This window comes from Sebastes fasciatus, chromosome 14 (assembly GCF_043250625.1).
Source record: "Sebastes fasciatus isolate fSebFas1 chromosome 14, fSebFas1.pri, whole genome shotgun sequence".
In the NCBI taxonomy this organism is placed as follows: Eukaryota; Metazoa; Chordata; class Actinopteri; order Perciformes; family Sebastidae; genus Sebastes; species Sebastes fasciatus.
The window spans coordinates 32231265-32247954 of NC_133808.1; the positions used below are offsets into that span (position 1 = coordinate 32231265).

Here is a 16690-nt window from a genome sequence, read left to right on the forward strand (position 1 = left end):
GCAGGGTTCACGGCGGTCTGGTGGCCGGCGGCAGCGCCGGGTCTAATCTGTACACTTTCAAAGTTTACTCAGTTAAGAAAAACTGCAGGACGAAACAAAAGAACAAGTTGATCTCTCTCTTCTACCGCTTTGGATTTAATCTAATAAACAAACAAACATGAAGCTGAGTTCTGTGAATCTGCACTCGATTGCTCTTCCTCACACATGCAGGAATGCAGGCGAGTGACCATCACAGGCGATATTCGCGCTGAAAGTTGAATCCATTAATCTCCTAATCTCGTCAGCTACGTCACACATCATGGTGAACTCATTAGACAATGAGACGTCCTAACGTTTGGCAGCAGCTCTTCCTCTTTGTCCATAAACTGATGGACGTCACCGGTCCTGGCAGTCTCTTAGGAAAGTCTAACTAATAAATCAAGTGATGGATATGATTGAAGGCGTATTACTGCACCGAGGCTCACGGGTCACCGTCGGCCTCATTTAGAAAACCTTTCAAACAGTCATCATCACACTTGATCAGAACCATCGGAGGAGTCTTACCATCGTCTGAGAGGCTGTTGTGTCAGCGGGATGCTCCTCAACGCCGCTCCGAGCAGCATGAAGAACGCCGACAGGAGGAGGGACGCCCGTAGACCTGGAACACACATCATGATGCCGTGATGAGAGGGTGAACACGGTCGAGGTCAACAGCACATATAGTCAAGTTTTCTTCCGATGAATAGTCACTATTACTTCCACAGCAGGGCTGCCACGAATGTTAATGTTCTCACAGTCAAAAACCTGAAGATGTTCAATTTACAATGAAAAACTAGAACTGTTTGGTATTTTATACTTGATAAATTACTTAAACGATTAATTGTAAACCAAAATAGTGCAGATTAGCCAGCAGGGGGCGACTCCTCTGGTTCTATATGAGCCTACTTCTCACTTGATTTATTACCTCAGTAAACATTGTAAACATGAGTTTATGGTCTCAATCTCTAGTTTCAAGTCTTCTTCAATACAGCATGATGTTCATTTAGTAGATTATGGTCCCATTTAGAATCAGATACCGCTATCGCTACCACAGCGTTGTCCGGTCTGGGAGTTGTCCATGTTTTCGTCTAAGAACTTTAATACTTTCACAGCATGTTTTCACTTCATCAAAGTTAATGGGAGAATTTTTAGTCGCCTAAAAATGTCTTATTCAGTGTTTGGTTGTACTTAGCTCCACCCTCTCAGGTCACTACTGGTTGCAAAAAACCAAGATGGCGACGGCCAAAAACCAAGATGGCGACGGTTAAAAACCAAGATGGCGACGGTTAAAACCAAGATGGCGACGGTTAAAACCAAGATGGCGAAGGTAAAAACCAAGATGGCGAAGGTTAAAACCAAGATGGCGATGGCTAAAAACCAAGATGGCGACGGTTAAAAACCAAGATGGCGACGGTTAAAACCAAGATGGCGACGGTTAAAACCAAGATGGCGAAGGTAAAAACCAAGATGGCGATGGTTAAAACCAAGATGGCGATGGCTAAAAACCAAGATGGCGACAGTTAAAACCAAGATGGTGAAGGTCAAAAACCAATATGGCGACGGTTAAAAACCAAGATGGTGACGGTTAAAACCAAGATGGCGACGGTTAAAACCAAGATGGTGACGGCCGAAAACCAAGATGGCAACAGTTAAAACCAAAATGGCGACGGTTAAAACCAAGATGGTGAAGGTTAAAACCAAGATGGCGATGGTTAAAACCAAGATGGCGACGGTTAAAACCAAGATGGTGAAGGTCAAAAACCAAGATGGCGACGGTTAAAACCAAGATGGTGAAGGTCAAAAACCAAGATGGCGACGGTTAAAACCAAGATGGTGAAGGTCAAAAACCAAGATGGCGACGGTTAAAACCAAGATGGCGATGGCTAAAAACCAAGATGGCGACGATTAAAACCAAGATGGCGACGGTTAAAACCAAGATGGCGATGGTTAAAACCAAGATGGCGACGGTTAAAACCAAGATGGCGACGGTTAAAACCAAGATGGCGATGGCTAAAAACCAAGATGGCGACGATTAAAACCAAGATGGCGACGGTTAAAACCAAGATGGCGACGGTTAAAACCAAGATGGCGAAGGTTAAAACCAAGATGGCGAAGGTTAAAACCAAGATGGCGACGGTTAAAACCAAGATGGCGACGGTTAAAACCAAGATGGCGAAGGTTAAAACCAAGATGGCGACGGTTAAAACCAAGATGGTGACGGTTAAAACCAAGATGGCGACGGTTAAAACCAAGATGGCGACGGTTAAAACCAAGATGGCGAGGGTTAAAACCAAGATGGCGAAGGTTAAAACCAAGATGGTGACGGTTAAAACCAAGATGGCGACGGTTAAAACCAAGATGGCGACGGTTAAAACCAAGATGGCGATGGCTAAAAACCAAGATGGCGACGATTAAAACCAAGATGGCGACGGTTAAAACCAAGATGGCGACGGTTAAAACCAAGATGGCGACGGTTAAAACCAAGATGGCGACGGTTAAAACCAAGATGGCGACGGTTAAAACCAAGATGGTGACGGTTAAAACCAAGATGGCAAAAAAAACAAGATGGTGACGGTTAAAACCAAGATGGCGACGGTTAAAACCAAGATGGCGACGGTTAAAACCAAGATGGCGACGGTTAAAACCAAGATGGCGACGGTTAAAACCAAGATGGCGACGGTTAAAACCAAGATGGCGACGGTTAAAACCAAGATGGCGACGGTTAAAACCAAGATGGCGAAGGTTAAAACCAAGATGGCGAAGGTTAAAACCAAGATGGCGACGGTTAAAACCAAGATGGCGACGGTTAAAACCAAGATGGCGACGGTTAAAACCAAGATGGCGAAGGTTAAAACCAAGATGGCGACGGTTAAAACCAAGATGGCGACGGTTAAAACCAAGATGGCGACGGTTAAAACCAAGATGGCGAGGGTTAAAACCAAGATGGCGAAGGTTAAAACCAAGATGGTGACGGTTAAAACCAAGATGGCGACGGTTAAAACCAAGATGGCGACGGTTAAAACCAAGATGGCGATGGCTAAAAACCAAGATGGCGACGATTAAAACCAAGATGGCGACGGTTAAAACCAAGATGGCGACGGTTAAAACCAAGATGGCGACGGTTAAAACCAAGATGGCGACGGTTAAAACCAAGATGGCGACGGTTAAAACCAAGATGGTGACGGTTAAAACCAAGATGGCAAAAAAAACAAGATGGTGACGGTTAAAACCAAGATGGTGACGGTTAAAACCAAGATGGCGACGGTTAAAACCAAGATGGCGACGGTTAAAACCAAGATGGTGACGGTTAAAACCAAGATGGCGATGGCTAAAAACCAAGATGGCGATGGCTAAAAACCAAGATGGCGACGATTAAAACCAAGATGGCGACGGTTAAAACCAAGATGGCGAAGGTTAAAACCAAGATGGTGACGGTTAAAACCAAGATGGCGACGGTTAAAACCAAGATGGCGATGGTTAAAACCAAGATGGCGACGGTTAAAACCAAGATGGCGAAGGTTAAAACCAAGATGGCGAAGGTTAAAACCAAGATGGCGACGGTTAAAACCAAGATGGCGACGGTTAAAACCAAGATGGCGAAGGTTAAAACCAAGATGGCGACGGTTAAAACCAAGATGGCGACGGTTAAAACCAAGATGGCGACGGTTAAAACCAAGATGGCGAAGGTTAAAACCAAGATGGCGAAGGTTAAAACCAAGATGGTGACGGTTAAAACCAAGATGGCGACGGTTAAAACCAAGATGGCGACGGTTAAAACCAAGATGGTGACGGTTAAAACCAAGATGGCGACGGTTAAAACCAAGATGGCGATGGCTAAAAACCAAGATGGTGACGATTAAAACCAAGATGGCGACGGTTAAAACCAAGATGGCGACGGTTAAAACCAAGATGGCGACGGTTAAAACCAAGATGGTGACGGTTAAAACCAAGATGGCGACGGTTAAAACCAAGATGGCAAAAAAAACAAGATGGTGACGACCTAAATGCTGAACTCGAGGCTTCAAAACAGCAGCCCACAAACCAGTGGGTGACGTCATGGTGACTACGTCCACTTCTTCTATACAGTCTGTGGTTCTGTAACTGTTTCAGAGATGTTGATTCAGCTGTATGAACAGTTTGGATCATGTACTTTGTAGTGCTGTTAAACTTTATACAGAGGTGATCAAAACAACTGCATTAGTTTTAGCTAGGTGTACCTAATAAACTGGCCACTGAGTGTATGTCGTGTATATATATATACGGGAGTTCCTTGTTTAATGTGGCCTGTGTGACAGCAGCAGTTCGTCACCGTTTCTCTATTCTCAGTTTCAGCCACATGACGCTGATTTAAGGAAACTCTCTCCACTTCCCTCTTCTTCTCTTTCCATCTGAGCTGTCGTTGTCTGAAGCTTTGACTAACACCAGCTACAGTAAGGCTGAGGGGATCCCTGATGGGAAACACAGGTCACTACACGGCCTCATGGTGCATGTTAGATTATCAGGCTTTATTATTTAGATATCGGAGTGGGCATACAGTCGGTTCTTTGTCTCTATGCTGCATCAAATACAGACACGTGTCTCCCGTAGTAACAGAGATTTTAAATTAAATCCTTCAACAGAACAGCTTTCAGTCAGTTATCCTCTTATTCTGAATCAAGAATCAGAGAAAACTTTGTTTCATTAGTGTGATTTAGAGAAGATGAAAGTTTCATGATGCTGCTATAATCACAGCCTGTTATAATAACACTATTATATTATACTATTATATTATAGACAATTGGTTGTGTGCTGCTACATTAAGGTTTCATATTGAGTGTCTTACAAAAAGAAAAATTCAGGGTGAAGTTCGGTTTCTATCATAGAAACAAAAGATGTTTTTCTTTTGCTGGAAGAAAAAAAATAATTCAAGCAAGCATTTTATAATCATGGATTTAAAAAACAGGATTATTTAATTATTTGTCCTGAATGAAAATGTATTAATTTATTTATGCCTACTAGATGACGTCAGGTTGAGTGTTGATGGAGCGGCTGCAGAGCCTGGCACTGATCCAACCAGACTCCATTCAGAAAACAAGCATTTTAAAAGTTGTTTACTTGTCGTCATGGTAACAGACCTGACAAAGCATCAATTCAGACTTTTTACTAATCAGCATCATTATGTGGTTATTTCGGCATAATTTCCATGTTTATTGATATTAAATCACAGCTCAATCTGTTTATATGGGTTCATACCGCAGTAGCGACGTGTGGCTTGCTAGATACAGTCAGTGCAATGGCGCTGTATGTGAATACAGCTCGCCGCCGGGTGATGTCATGAAACTTCGCTCTTTGTGTGATTATTCTTTAAGTAGTATAAAAGTAAAATAATCCTCCTGTAAAGTTAATGCTGAGTTTTATACCCAGTTTGCAGCTAATTCTGCCTCAGAGACACACATGGAGTCAGTGCAGCTCATTCAGCTCTCATAAACTGAGTTTAGTCGTAGTGTGACCTTGTTTAAACCCGACATGACATCCAGGCTGTTGTCTCTGTATGAAACACGCTATGTACGAGTCACTAGAGGGGAAACTCTGGGAGTTCCTCCTCCCTACAGAGACAGACTGTTGATGATCAACAACAGTAGTAGTTGCTATCCAACAGAGTCTTAAGATCTGTCATAAGGTATGTCCTACTCTGAGTTATGACATATGGTTTTATATATATGCTGATGCTGCAGAGCGTGTCAGAGAGCTGATAAGTGTGAGGTTGTAAAGCAGCGTGCATCGGCGGGCCTCCATGGTGACCTCTCTGAAATATAGGTTACTGACTTTATGTGTCACTAAACACAGTGACATATTAGCCCATCACACGAGGTACAACAAGATCTCTGCAGCAACATTATGACGACACCATGCAGCAGAAATACAACAGGACAGTGGTTTCTCTCTGGATATTAAGTTTCTTAAAGAATCTCATTGGATCTGTTGTAGGTTTAGAGATACAGCTAATTAAAAACTGATGATTTGTTTCCATTAATTGTTTAGTTTATAAAATGACAGATCTTTTGGTAGATGAGGAAGATCTGTGATGTGTTCCTATTCCTAGAATCAGATTTAATTGATTTAATTTTTGTTTTTTCGATACAGCATGATGTTCATTTAATAGATGATGGTCCCATTTAGAGTCAGATAGTCCATAAAGCAGGGGATGCTTCAGGGGGGGCTACCTGGTGATTGACAGGTCGCTACCACGGCGTTGTCCGTGTTTTCGTCTTAGAACTTTAACCCTTTCACATTGTGTTTTTTTTAATCGCCTAAAAATGTCTTATTCACGGCCAAAAAACAAGATGGAGACAGACAAAAACCAAGATGGTGACGGCCAAAAACCAAGATGGAGACGGCCAAAAACCAAGATGGAGACAGACAAAAACCAAGATGGTGACGGCCAAAAACCAAGATGGCGACAACCAAAAACCAAGATGGCGACGGACAAAAACCAAGATGGCGACAACCAAAAACCAAGATGGCGACAACCAAAAACCAAGATGGCGACAGACAAAAACCAAGATGGCGGCAACCAAAAACCAAGATGGAGACGACCAAAACACCAAGATGGCGACAACCAAAAACCAAGATGGCGACGACCAAAACACCAAGATGGAGACGGCCAAAAACCAAGATGGCGGCAACCAAAAACCAAGATGGCGACAACCAAAAACCAAGATGGCGACAGCCAAAAACCAAGATGGAGACGGCCAAAAACCAAGATGGCGACGGCCAAAAACCAAGATGGCGACAACCAAAAACCAAGAAGGCGACGGCCAAAAACCAAGATGGCGACAACCATAAACCAAGATGGCGACGGACAAAAACCAAGATGAGACGGAAGATCTGTGACGTGTTCCTGATCCTAAAATTAGATTTAATTTATGTCTCCTTTATTTTAGTACATATATATTTTATCTTTGTCAAATTTTAATTATTTATGTCCTTTATTTAAAGATTTTTCCTTTCCCTTTTGGTTTACTTATCTTTTTATCTTTTTATCCGTTTCATATTTATGAATTCAAATGACGTGGTTCTGTGATTCTTTTGTGTAAATGAGCGTTGACACAACAAATCAAAGATATTTGAAATAGCTTATAAAATGATAAAAATACTGAAGAATGTCCGTCACTAGTAAGAGCTCGAGGTGACGGCGACTAAATGCTAACTTCCTTCTACCTCCGCATAAACTCAAATGAAGCAGATATATACATTCTGGCATTAAAAAATATATTTCAAAATAAAAAATTTTAAAAATTTTAAAAATTGCGATACATAGGTGAATTGTTTTTTTTCTCCCCACCCTACTGATCTACTGATTAATATCATGCTGTACCATAAAAGAGTGCCACCACATCATAGGTAAGTAGTTGGTGTTACCAGAGTAACCAGTGTAATAGAGTTATTCTGGGAACAGGGATGCCAGTCAGAAGTTGTTTCACTGACAGCAGCAGATATTATATTATAACCTTTGCAAACAAAAAAACATGCAGAGATTGAATCAGGATCACAAGATGAGTTGTGCAACGTGTTGGCGTGGTCGTAGTTTGTGGTGTTTGATTGAGCAGCAGCAGCTGGTGACTGTGAAGTTACTACTGCAGTCCAACATGAAGAGCTACGTGTCAGTCAGGTGATGAGGAGGAACTGGTTAGGTGAAGTGAGCTCTGACTCAGGAGATCTTCAGGCAAAGACTCAACGTGTTCTGTGGTTTTAAGACGACTGTTGAGAAGTTAAGAGAGACGTCTGAAAAGTCCTTCAACAGTTACTGATCCTGAATCAGCACTTTTAACGCTCACATGGGTCCAACTCTGATTTTCAACCCTTCTGAATGGACTGACGTTCATTTATAAAGTCACAGAGATGTCAGTCTGTTGTTTTATTGCCAACACTGTCAAGGTTCAATTAAAGCAGCACTGGGCAATATGGTCAAAATCTTCTGTCTTGATACTAATGATGTCCATAATTAACCGTTTAACCGTTAACCAACATTAAGCATTTTAACCGATTAACGCCATTGGTTAAAAGAAATGTTAATAATGAACTCAAAGCTGAGCGGCTCAGAGGAGCGGCTCGTCTCTTTAAGGAGAAAAGCTGATCCACCTTAACAGCCCACCTTAAGAGGCGGAGCCGGAGTTGATGGATACAGGAAGTCGACTCCCGTCTCTCCGGCTCGCTTGATCAGAGCGGAGGAGTTGTAGTTTCATAGCATTTATTCACCGACAAATAAAGTGTCCACACACTGCTACACCTACGATCACAGCTAGAACGCCACCAACAACCTCACACTCACCTCCAACACACACACGGTCTGATGGAAACTCACTAAAGTTACGCAGACTACGTGTGGCGGCGGCGGCGAGCACGAAGCCTCCGGCAACGCTAGAGCTGCTAACGTAGCACAAACACACACACGGTCTGTTGGATACTCGCAAATGTGCTTTTTTTATTTATTTTTCATTTCTATCCTATTTATCAATTTTCTATTTCCTTTATCTCTCGACTTACTTTTTCTGTTACTATCAAGGTGTAATATAGATTTTTCTCTGTATTATCTATCATTTTAACTTTATTCATCCATTATTTAGAATATATTAGGTTGCTTGTTGTGAGTCTTTTCACTGTACAGTTACTGTTTAATTCATTATTAATAATCAATAAAAAAGCAACCTTTGAAGTAAAAGCTATAATATTTCCCTTCAGTAGGAAGAGGCATAAATAGAAAACAATAGATTAGATGAGCTTATTAAAGTATTATAGGGGTTTTGATAAGAAATATCAAAACAGGTTAGATGACAGGAAACCAATCTTTCATTAACATTGTTTCTACTCAGGACACAGAATAACACAGATAACAGAAAACAGTGTAACACCGGAAGCATCATCACCACTAATCTACTGTGAGGAGATAACAAGAGTGTTTACGTTGATACTGTTTACATTCACAGTCTACTTTATATTACTCTATTCTATATATGTTTAACTAGCAGGGTTCTGGAGACAGACAGCATGGTGCTATGAGAGGACATCGTGGTGCTATGAGAGGACATCATGGTGCTATGAGAGGACATCATGGTGCTATGAGAGGACACCATGGTGCTATGAGAGGACATCATGGTGCTATGAGAGGACACCATGGTGCTATGAGAGGACATCATGATGCTATGGGAAGACATCATGAGAGGACATCGTGGTGCTATGAGAGGACATCATGGTGCTATGAGAGGACACCATGGTGCTATGAGAGGACATCATGATGCTATGAGAGGACACCATGGTGCTATGAGAGGACATCATGATGCTATGGGAAGACATCATGAGAGGACATCATGGTGCTATGAGAGGACATCATGGTGCTATGAGAGGACATAATGGTGCTATGAAAGGACACCATGGTGCTATGAGAGGACACCATGGTGCTACGAGAGGACATCACGGTGCTATGAGAGGACATCATGGTGCTATGAGAGGACATCATGGTGCTATGAGAGGACATCATGGTGCTATGAGAGGACACCATGGTGCTACAAGAGGACATCATGGTGCTATGAGAGGACTGCATGGTGCTATGAGAGGACATCATGGTGCTATGAGAGGACATCACAAGAGGACACCATGGTGCTATGAGAGGACACACCTGGAGACAGACATCATGGTGCTATGAGAGGACACAGCTGGAGACAGACATCATGGTGCTATTAGAGGACACCATTGTGCTATGAGAGGACATCACAAGAGGACACCATGGTGCTATGAGAGGACATCATGGTAATATTAGAGAACATCACGGTGCTATTAGAGGACATCACGGTGCTATGAGAGGACATCATGGTGCTATGAGAGGACATCATGGTGCTATGAGAGGACACCATGATGCTATGAGAGGACATCACGAGAGGACACCATGGTGCTATGAGAGGTCACCATGGTTCTATGAGAGGACACAGTTGGAGACAGACAGCATGGTGCTATGAAAGGACATCATGGTGCTATGAGAGGACATCATGGTGCTATGAAAGGACACCATGGTGCTATGAAAGGACACCATGGTGCTATGAGAGGACATCATGGTGCTATGAGAGGACATCATGGTGCTATGAAAGGACACCATGGTGCTATGAGAGGACATCATGGTGCTATGAGAGGACATCATGGTGCTATGAAAGGACACCATGGTGCTATGAGAGGACATCATGAGAGGACACCATGGTGCTATTAGAGGACATCATGAGAGGACACCATGGTGCTATGAGAGGACATCATGAGAGGACACCATGGTGCTATGAGAGGACATCACGAGAGGACATCATGGTGCTATGAGAGGACACCATGGCGCTATGAGAGGACATCATGAGAGGACATCATGGTGCTATGAGACAGACATCATGAGAGGACATCATGATGCTATGAGAGGACATCATGGTGCTATAAGAGGACATCATGAGAGGACATCATGGTGCTAGGAGAGGACATCATGAGAGGACATCATGGTGCTATGAGAGGACATCATGGTGCTATGAGAGGACACCATGGTGCTATGAGAGGACACCATGGTGCTACGAGAGGACATCACGGTGCTATGAGAGGACATCATGGTGCTATGAGAGGACATCATGGTGCTATGAGAGGACACCATGGTGCTACAAGAGGACATCATGGTGCTATGAGAGGACTGCATGGTGCTATGAGAGGACATCATGGTGCTATGAGAGGACACAGCTGGAGACAGACATCATGGTGCTATGAGAGGACACAGCTGGAGACAGACATCATGGTGCTATTAGAGGACACCATTGTGCTATGAGAGGACATCACAAGAGGACACCATGGTGCTATGAGAGGACATCATGGTAATATTAGAGAACATCACGGTGCTATGAGAGGACATCATGGTGCTATGAGAGGACACCATGGTGCTATGAGAGGACATCATGGTGCTATGAGAGGACACCATGATGCTATGAGAGGACATCACGAGAGGACACCATGGTGCTATGAGAGGTCACCATGGTTCTATGAGAGGACATCGTGATGCTATGAGAGGACATCACGAGAAGACACCATGGTGATATGAGAGGACATCATGGTGCTATGAGAGGACACAGTTGGAGACAGACAGCATGGTGCTATGAAAGGACATCATGGTGCTATGAGAGGACATCATGGTGCTATGAAAGGACACCATGGTGCTATGAGAGGACACCATGGTGCTATAAGAGGACATCATGGTGCTATGAGAGGACATCATGGTGCTATGAAAGGACACCATGGTGCTATGAGAGGACATCATGAGAGGACATCATGGTGCTATGAAAGGACACCATGGTGCTATGAGAGGACATCATGAGAGGACATCATGGTGCTATGAAAGGACACCATGGTGCTATGAGAGGACATCATGGTGCTATGAGAGGACATCATTCTGCTATGAGAGGACATCATGGTGCTATGAGAGGACATCATGATGCTATGGGAAGACATCATGAGAGGACATCATGGTGCTATGAGAGGACATCATGGTGCTATGAGAGGACATAATGGTGCTATGAAAGGACACCATGGTGCTATGAGAGGACACCATGGTGCTACGAGAGGACATCACGGTGCTATGAGAGGACATCATGGTGCTATGAGAGGACATCATGGTGCTATGAGAGGACATCATGGTGCTATGAGAGGACACCATGGTGCTACAAGAGGACATCATGGTGCTATGAGAGGACTGCATGGTGCTATGAGAGGACATCATGGTGCTATGAGAGGACATCACAAGAGGACACCATGGTGCTATGAGAGGACACACCTGGAGACAGACATCATGGTGCTATGAGAGGACACAGCTGGAGACAGACATCATGGTGCTATTAGAGGACACCATTGTGCTATGAGAGGACATCACAAGAGGACACCATGGTGCTATGAGAGGACATCATGGTAATATTAGAGAACATCACGGTGCTATTAGAGGACATCACGGTGCTATGAGAGGACATCATGGTGCTATGAGAGGACATCATGGTGCTATGAGAGGACACCATGATGCTATGAGAGGACATCACGAGAGGACACCATGGTGCTATGAGAGGTCACCATGGTTCTATGAGAGGACACAGTTGGAGACAGACAGCATGGTGCTATGAAAGGACATCATGGTGCTATGAGAGGACATCATGGTGCTATGAAAGGACACCATGGTGCTATGAAAGGACACCATGGTGCTATGAGAGGACATCATGGTGCTATGAGAGGACATCATGGTGCTATGAAAGGACACCATGGTGCTATGAGAGGACATCATGGTGCTATGAGAGGACATCATGGTGCTATGAAAGGACACCATGGTGCTATGAGAGGACATCATGAGAGGACACCATGGTGCTATTAGAGGACATCATGAGAGGACACCATGGTGCTATGAGAGGACATCATGAGAGGACACCATGGTGCTATGAGAGGACATCACGAGAGGACATCATGGTGCTATGAGAGGACACCATGGCGCTATGAGAGGACATCATGAGAGGACATCATGGTGCTATGAGACAGACATCATGAGAGGACATCATGATGCTATGAGAGGACATCATGGTGCTATAAGAGGACATCATGAGAGGACATCATGGTGCTAGGAGAGGACATCATGAGAGGACATCATGGTGCTATGAGAGGACATCATGGTGCTATGAGAGGACACCATGGTGCTATGAGAGGACACCATGGTGCTACGAGAGGACATCACGGTGCTATGAGAGGACATCATGGTGCTATGAGAGGACATCATGGTGCTATGAGAGGACACCATGGTGCTACAAGAGGACATCATGGTGCTATGAGAGGACTGCATGGTGCTATGAGAGGACATCATGGTGCTATGAGAGGACACAGCTGGAGACAGACATCATGGTGCTATGAGAGGACACAGCTGGAGACAGACATCATGGTGCTATTAGAGGACACCATTGTGCTATGAGAGGACATCACAAGAGGACACCATGGTGCTATGAGAGGACATCATGGTAATATTAGAGAACATCACGGTGCTATGAGAGGACATCATGGTGCTATGAGAGGACACCATGGTGCTATGAGAGGACATCATGGTGCTATGAGAGGACACCATGATGCTATGAGAGGACATCACGAGAGGACACCATGGTGCTATGAGAGGTCACCATGGTTCTATGAGAGGACATCGTGATGCTATGAGAGGACATCACGAGAAGACACCATGGTGATATGAGAGGACATCATGGTGCTATGAGAGGACACAGTTGGAGACAGACAGCATGGTGCTATGAAAGGACATCATGGTGCTATGAGAGGACATCATGGTGCTATGAAAGGACACCATGGTGCTATGAGAGGACACCATGGTGCTATAAGAGGACATCATGGTGCTATGAGAGGACATCATGGTGCTATGAAAGGACACCATGGTGCTATGAGAGGACATCATGAGAGGACATCATGGTGCTATGAAAGGACACCATGGTGCTATGAGAGGACATCATGAGAGGACATCATGGTGCTATGAAAGGACACCATGGTGCTATGAGAGGACATCATGGTGCTATGAGAGGACATCATTCTGCTATGAGAGGACATCATGGTGCTATGAGAGGACATCATGGTACTATGAAAGGACGCCATGGTGCTATAAGAGGACAGCATGGTGCTATAAGAGGACATCATGGTGCTATGAGAGGACATCATGGTGCTATGAGAGGACATCATGGTGCTATGAAAGGACATCATGGTGCTATGAGAGGACATCATGGTGCTATGAGAGGACATCATGGTGCTATGAGAGGACATCATGGTGCTATGAGAGGACATCATGGTGCTATGAAAGGACACCATGGTGCTATGAGAGGACACCATGGTGCTATGAGAGGACATCATGGTGCTATGAAAGGACACCATGGTGCTATGAGAGGACATCATGGTGCTATGAGAGGACATCATGGTGCTATGAAAGGACACCATGGTGCTATGAGAGGACATCACGAGAGGACACCATGGTGCTATGAGAGGACATCACGAGAGGACACCATGGTGCTATGAGAGGACATCATGAGAGGACACCATGGTGCTACGAGAGGACATCATGAGAGGACACCATGGTGCTACGAGAGGACATCACGGTGCTATGAGAGGACATCATGGTGCTATGAGAGGACATCATGGTGCTATGAGAGGACACCATGGTGCTATGAGAGGACATCATGGTGCTATGAGAGGACATCATGGTGCTATGAGAGGACACCATGGTGCTATGAGAGGACATCATGAGAGGACACCATGGTGCTAGGAGAGGACATCATGATGGTATGAGAGGACATCATGGTGCTATGAGAGGACACCATGGTGCTATGAGAGGACATCATGGTGCTATGAGAGGACACCATGATGCTATGAGAGGACATCACGAGAGGACACCATGGTGCTATGAGAGGTCACCATGGTTCTATGAGAGGACATCGTGATGCTATGAGAAGACATCACGAGAAGACACCATGGTGATATGAGAGGACATCATGGTGCTATGAGAGGACACAGTTGGAGACAGACAGCATGGTGCTATGAAAGGACATCATGGTGCTATGAGAGGACATCATGGTGCTATGAAAGGACACCATGGTGCTATAAGAGGACATCATGGTGCTATGAGAGGACATCATGGTGCTATGAAAGGACACCATGGTACTATGAGAGGACATCATGAGAGGACATCATGAGAGGACATCATGGTGCTATGAAAGGACACCATGGTGCTATGAGAGGACATCATGAGAGGACATCATGGTGCTATGAAAGGACACCATGGTGCTATGAGAGGACATCATGGTGCTATGAGAGGACATCATGAGAGGACATCATGGTGCTATGAGAGGACATCATGATGCTATGAGAGGACATCATGGTGCTATGAGAGGACACCATGGTGCTATGAGAGGACATCATGGTGCTATGAGAGGACACCATGGTGCTATGAGAGGACACCATGGTGTTATGAGAGGACACCATGGTGCTATGAGAGGACATCATGGTGCTATGAGAGGACACCATGGTGCTATGAGAGGACATCATGGTGCTATGAGAGGACACCATGAGAGGACATCATGGTGCTATGAGAGGACATCATGAGAGGACACCATGGTGCTATGAGAGGACACCATGGTGCTATGAGAGGACACCATGAGAGGACATCATGGTGCTATGAGAGGACATCATGAGAGGACACCATGGTGCTATGAGAGGACACCATGGTGCTATGAGAGGACACCATGAGAGGACATCATGGTGCTATGAGAGGACACCATGGTGCTATGAGAGGACATCATGAGAGGACATCATGGTGCTAGGAGAGGACACCATGGTGCTATGAGAGGACACCATGGTGCTATGAGAGGACATCATGAGAGGACATCATGGTGCTAGGAGAGGACACCATGGTGCTATGAGAGGACATCATGAGAGGACACCATGGTGCTATGAGAGGACATCATGGTGCTATGAGAGGACACCATGGTGCTATGAGAGGACACTATGAGAGGACATCATGAGAGGACATCATGGTGCTAGGAGAGGACATCATGAGAGGACATCATGAGAGGACATCATGGTGCTATGAGAGGACATCATGGTGCTATGAGAGGACATCATGGTGCTATGAGAGGACACTATGAGAGGACATCATGAGAGGACATTATGAGAGGACATCATGGTGCTAGGAGAGGACACTATGAGAGGACATCATGAGAGGACATCATGAGAGGACATCATGAGAGGACATCATGGTGCTATGAGAGGACATCATGGTGCTATGAGAGGACACTATGAGAGGACATCATGAGAGGACATTATGAGAGGACATCATGGTGCTAGGAGAGGACACTATGAGAGGACATCATGAGAGGACATCATGAGAGGACATCATGAGAGGACATCATGGTGCTATGAGAGGACATCATGGTGCTATGAGAGGACATCATGAGAGGACATTATGTCCCAACACTCACCCTTCTTGTCCATCAGCCACATGAACAGCAGCCATGGGACGAACCCGACCGGACCCCAGAGAACCAGAACCGCGATGTCGGACTTTGTGAAGTTGAAGGCCAGACCGGCAGAGATCTGGATCGGACCCCAGAAGTTCCAGACCATCCCCTGCATGAAGCCCAGCAGGGAGAACAGGGTCAGAACCAGCCACCTGCTGCGGTACACCCGGCTGCGGGCCGGAGGGCTGCTGGACGGATCCGGAGGAGACAGAGAGGGGACCAGGAGCGGCTCCCTCTCTCCAGGAGCCTCGGGGCTCGAACCCGCGGAACCCATCAGTAGTGTTAAATGTCAGTTTAAAATCCCGGTAGTAGCGGAGAGTAAACCCGGAAACCCAGAAACCCGGAGACTCACCGGAGCTTCTGACCAGCACAAATAACAACAACAGCTGCTTCTGTCACTGAACTCTACTGCGCATGCGTCGACTAGTGATGTGTTGATCGCGAACGAGCCGGTTCAAAGAGCCGACTCTTTTAAGTGAACAATAAGAGCCGGTTCCCATTCGAGAGCCGTTTTTTTCTTTCAACATTTTACACCTATAAATCTGCCGGATCGGTTTCCAATGGGCGCTCACGTGTGGCTACGCTGTTTAGAC

At 45.1% G+C, this 16690-nt stretch overlaps 1 protein-coding gene across 1 annotated transcript in view; it reads right to left on the reverse strand.

The window, feature by feature from the left end:
* slc49a4 (solute carrier family 49 member 4) overlaps positions 1-16515 on the reverse strand; it is a 74009-nt gene extending 57494 nt beyond the window's left edge. Inside the window, exons 1-2 of the mRNA XM_074657960.1 lie at positions 16059-16515; positions 544-637 (exon numbers count right to left, since the gene is read on the reverse strand). Of these exons, the coding sequence (XP_074514061.1) occupies positions 544-637; positions 16059-16371 (407 nt within the window). The 5' untranslated portion in view covers positions 16372-16515. The remainder of the gene's footprint in view (positions 1-543; positions 638-16058) is intronic.
* Between the last annotated feature and the right edge of the window lie 175 nt (positions 16516-16690).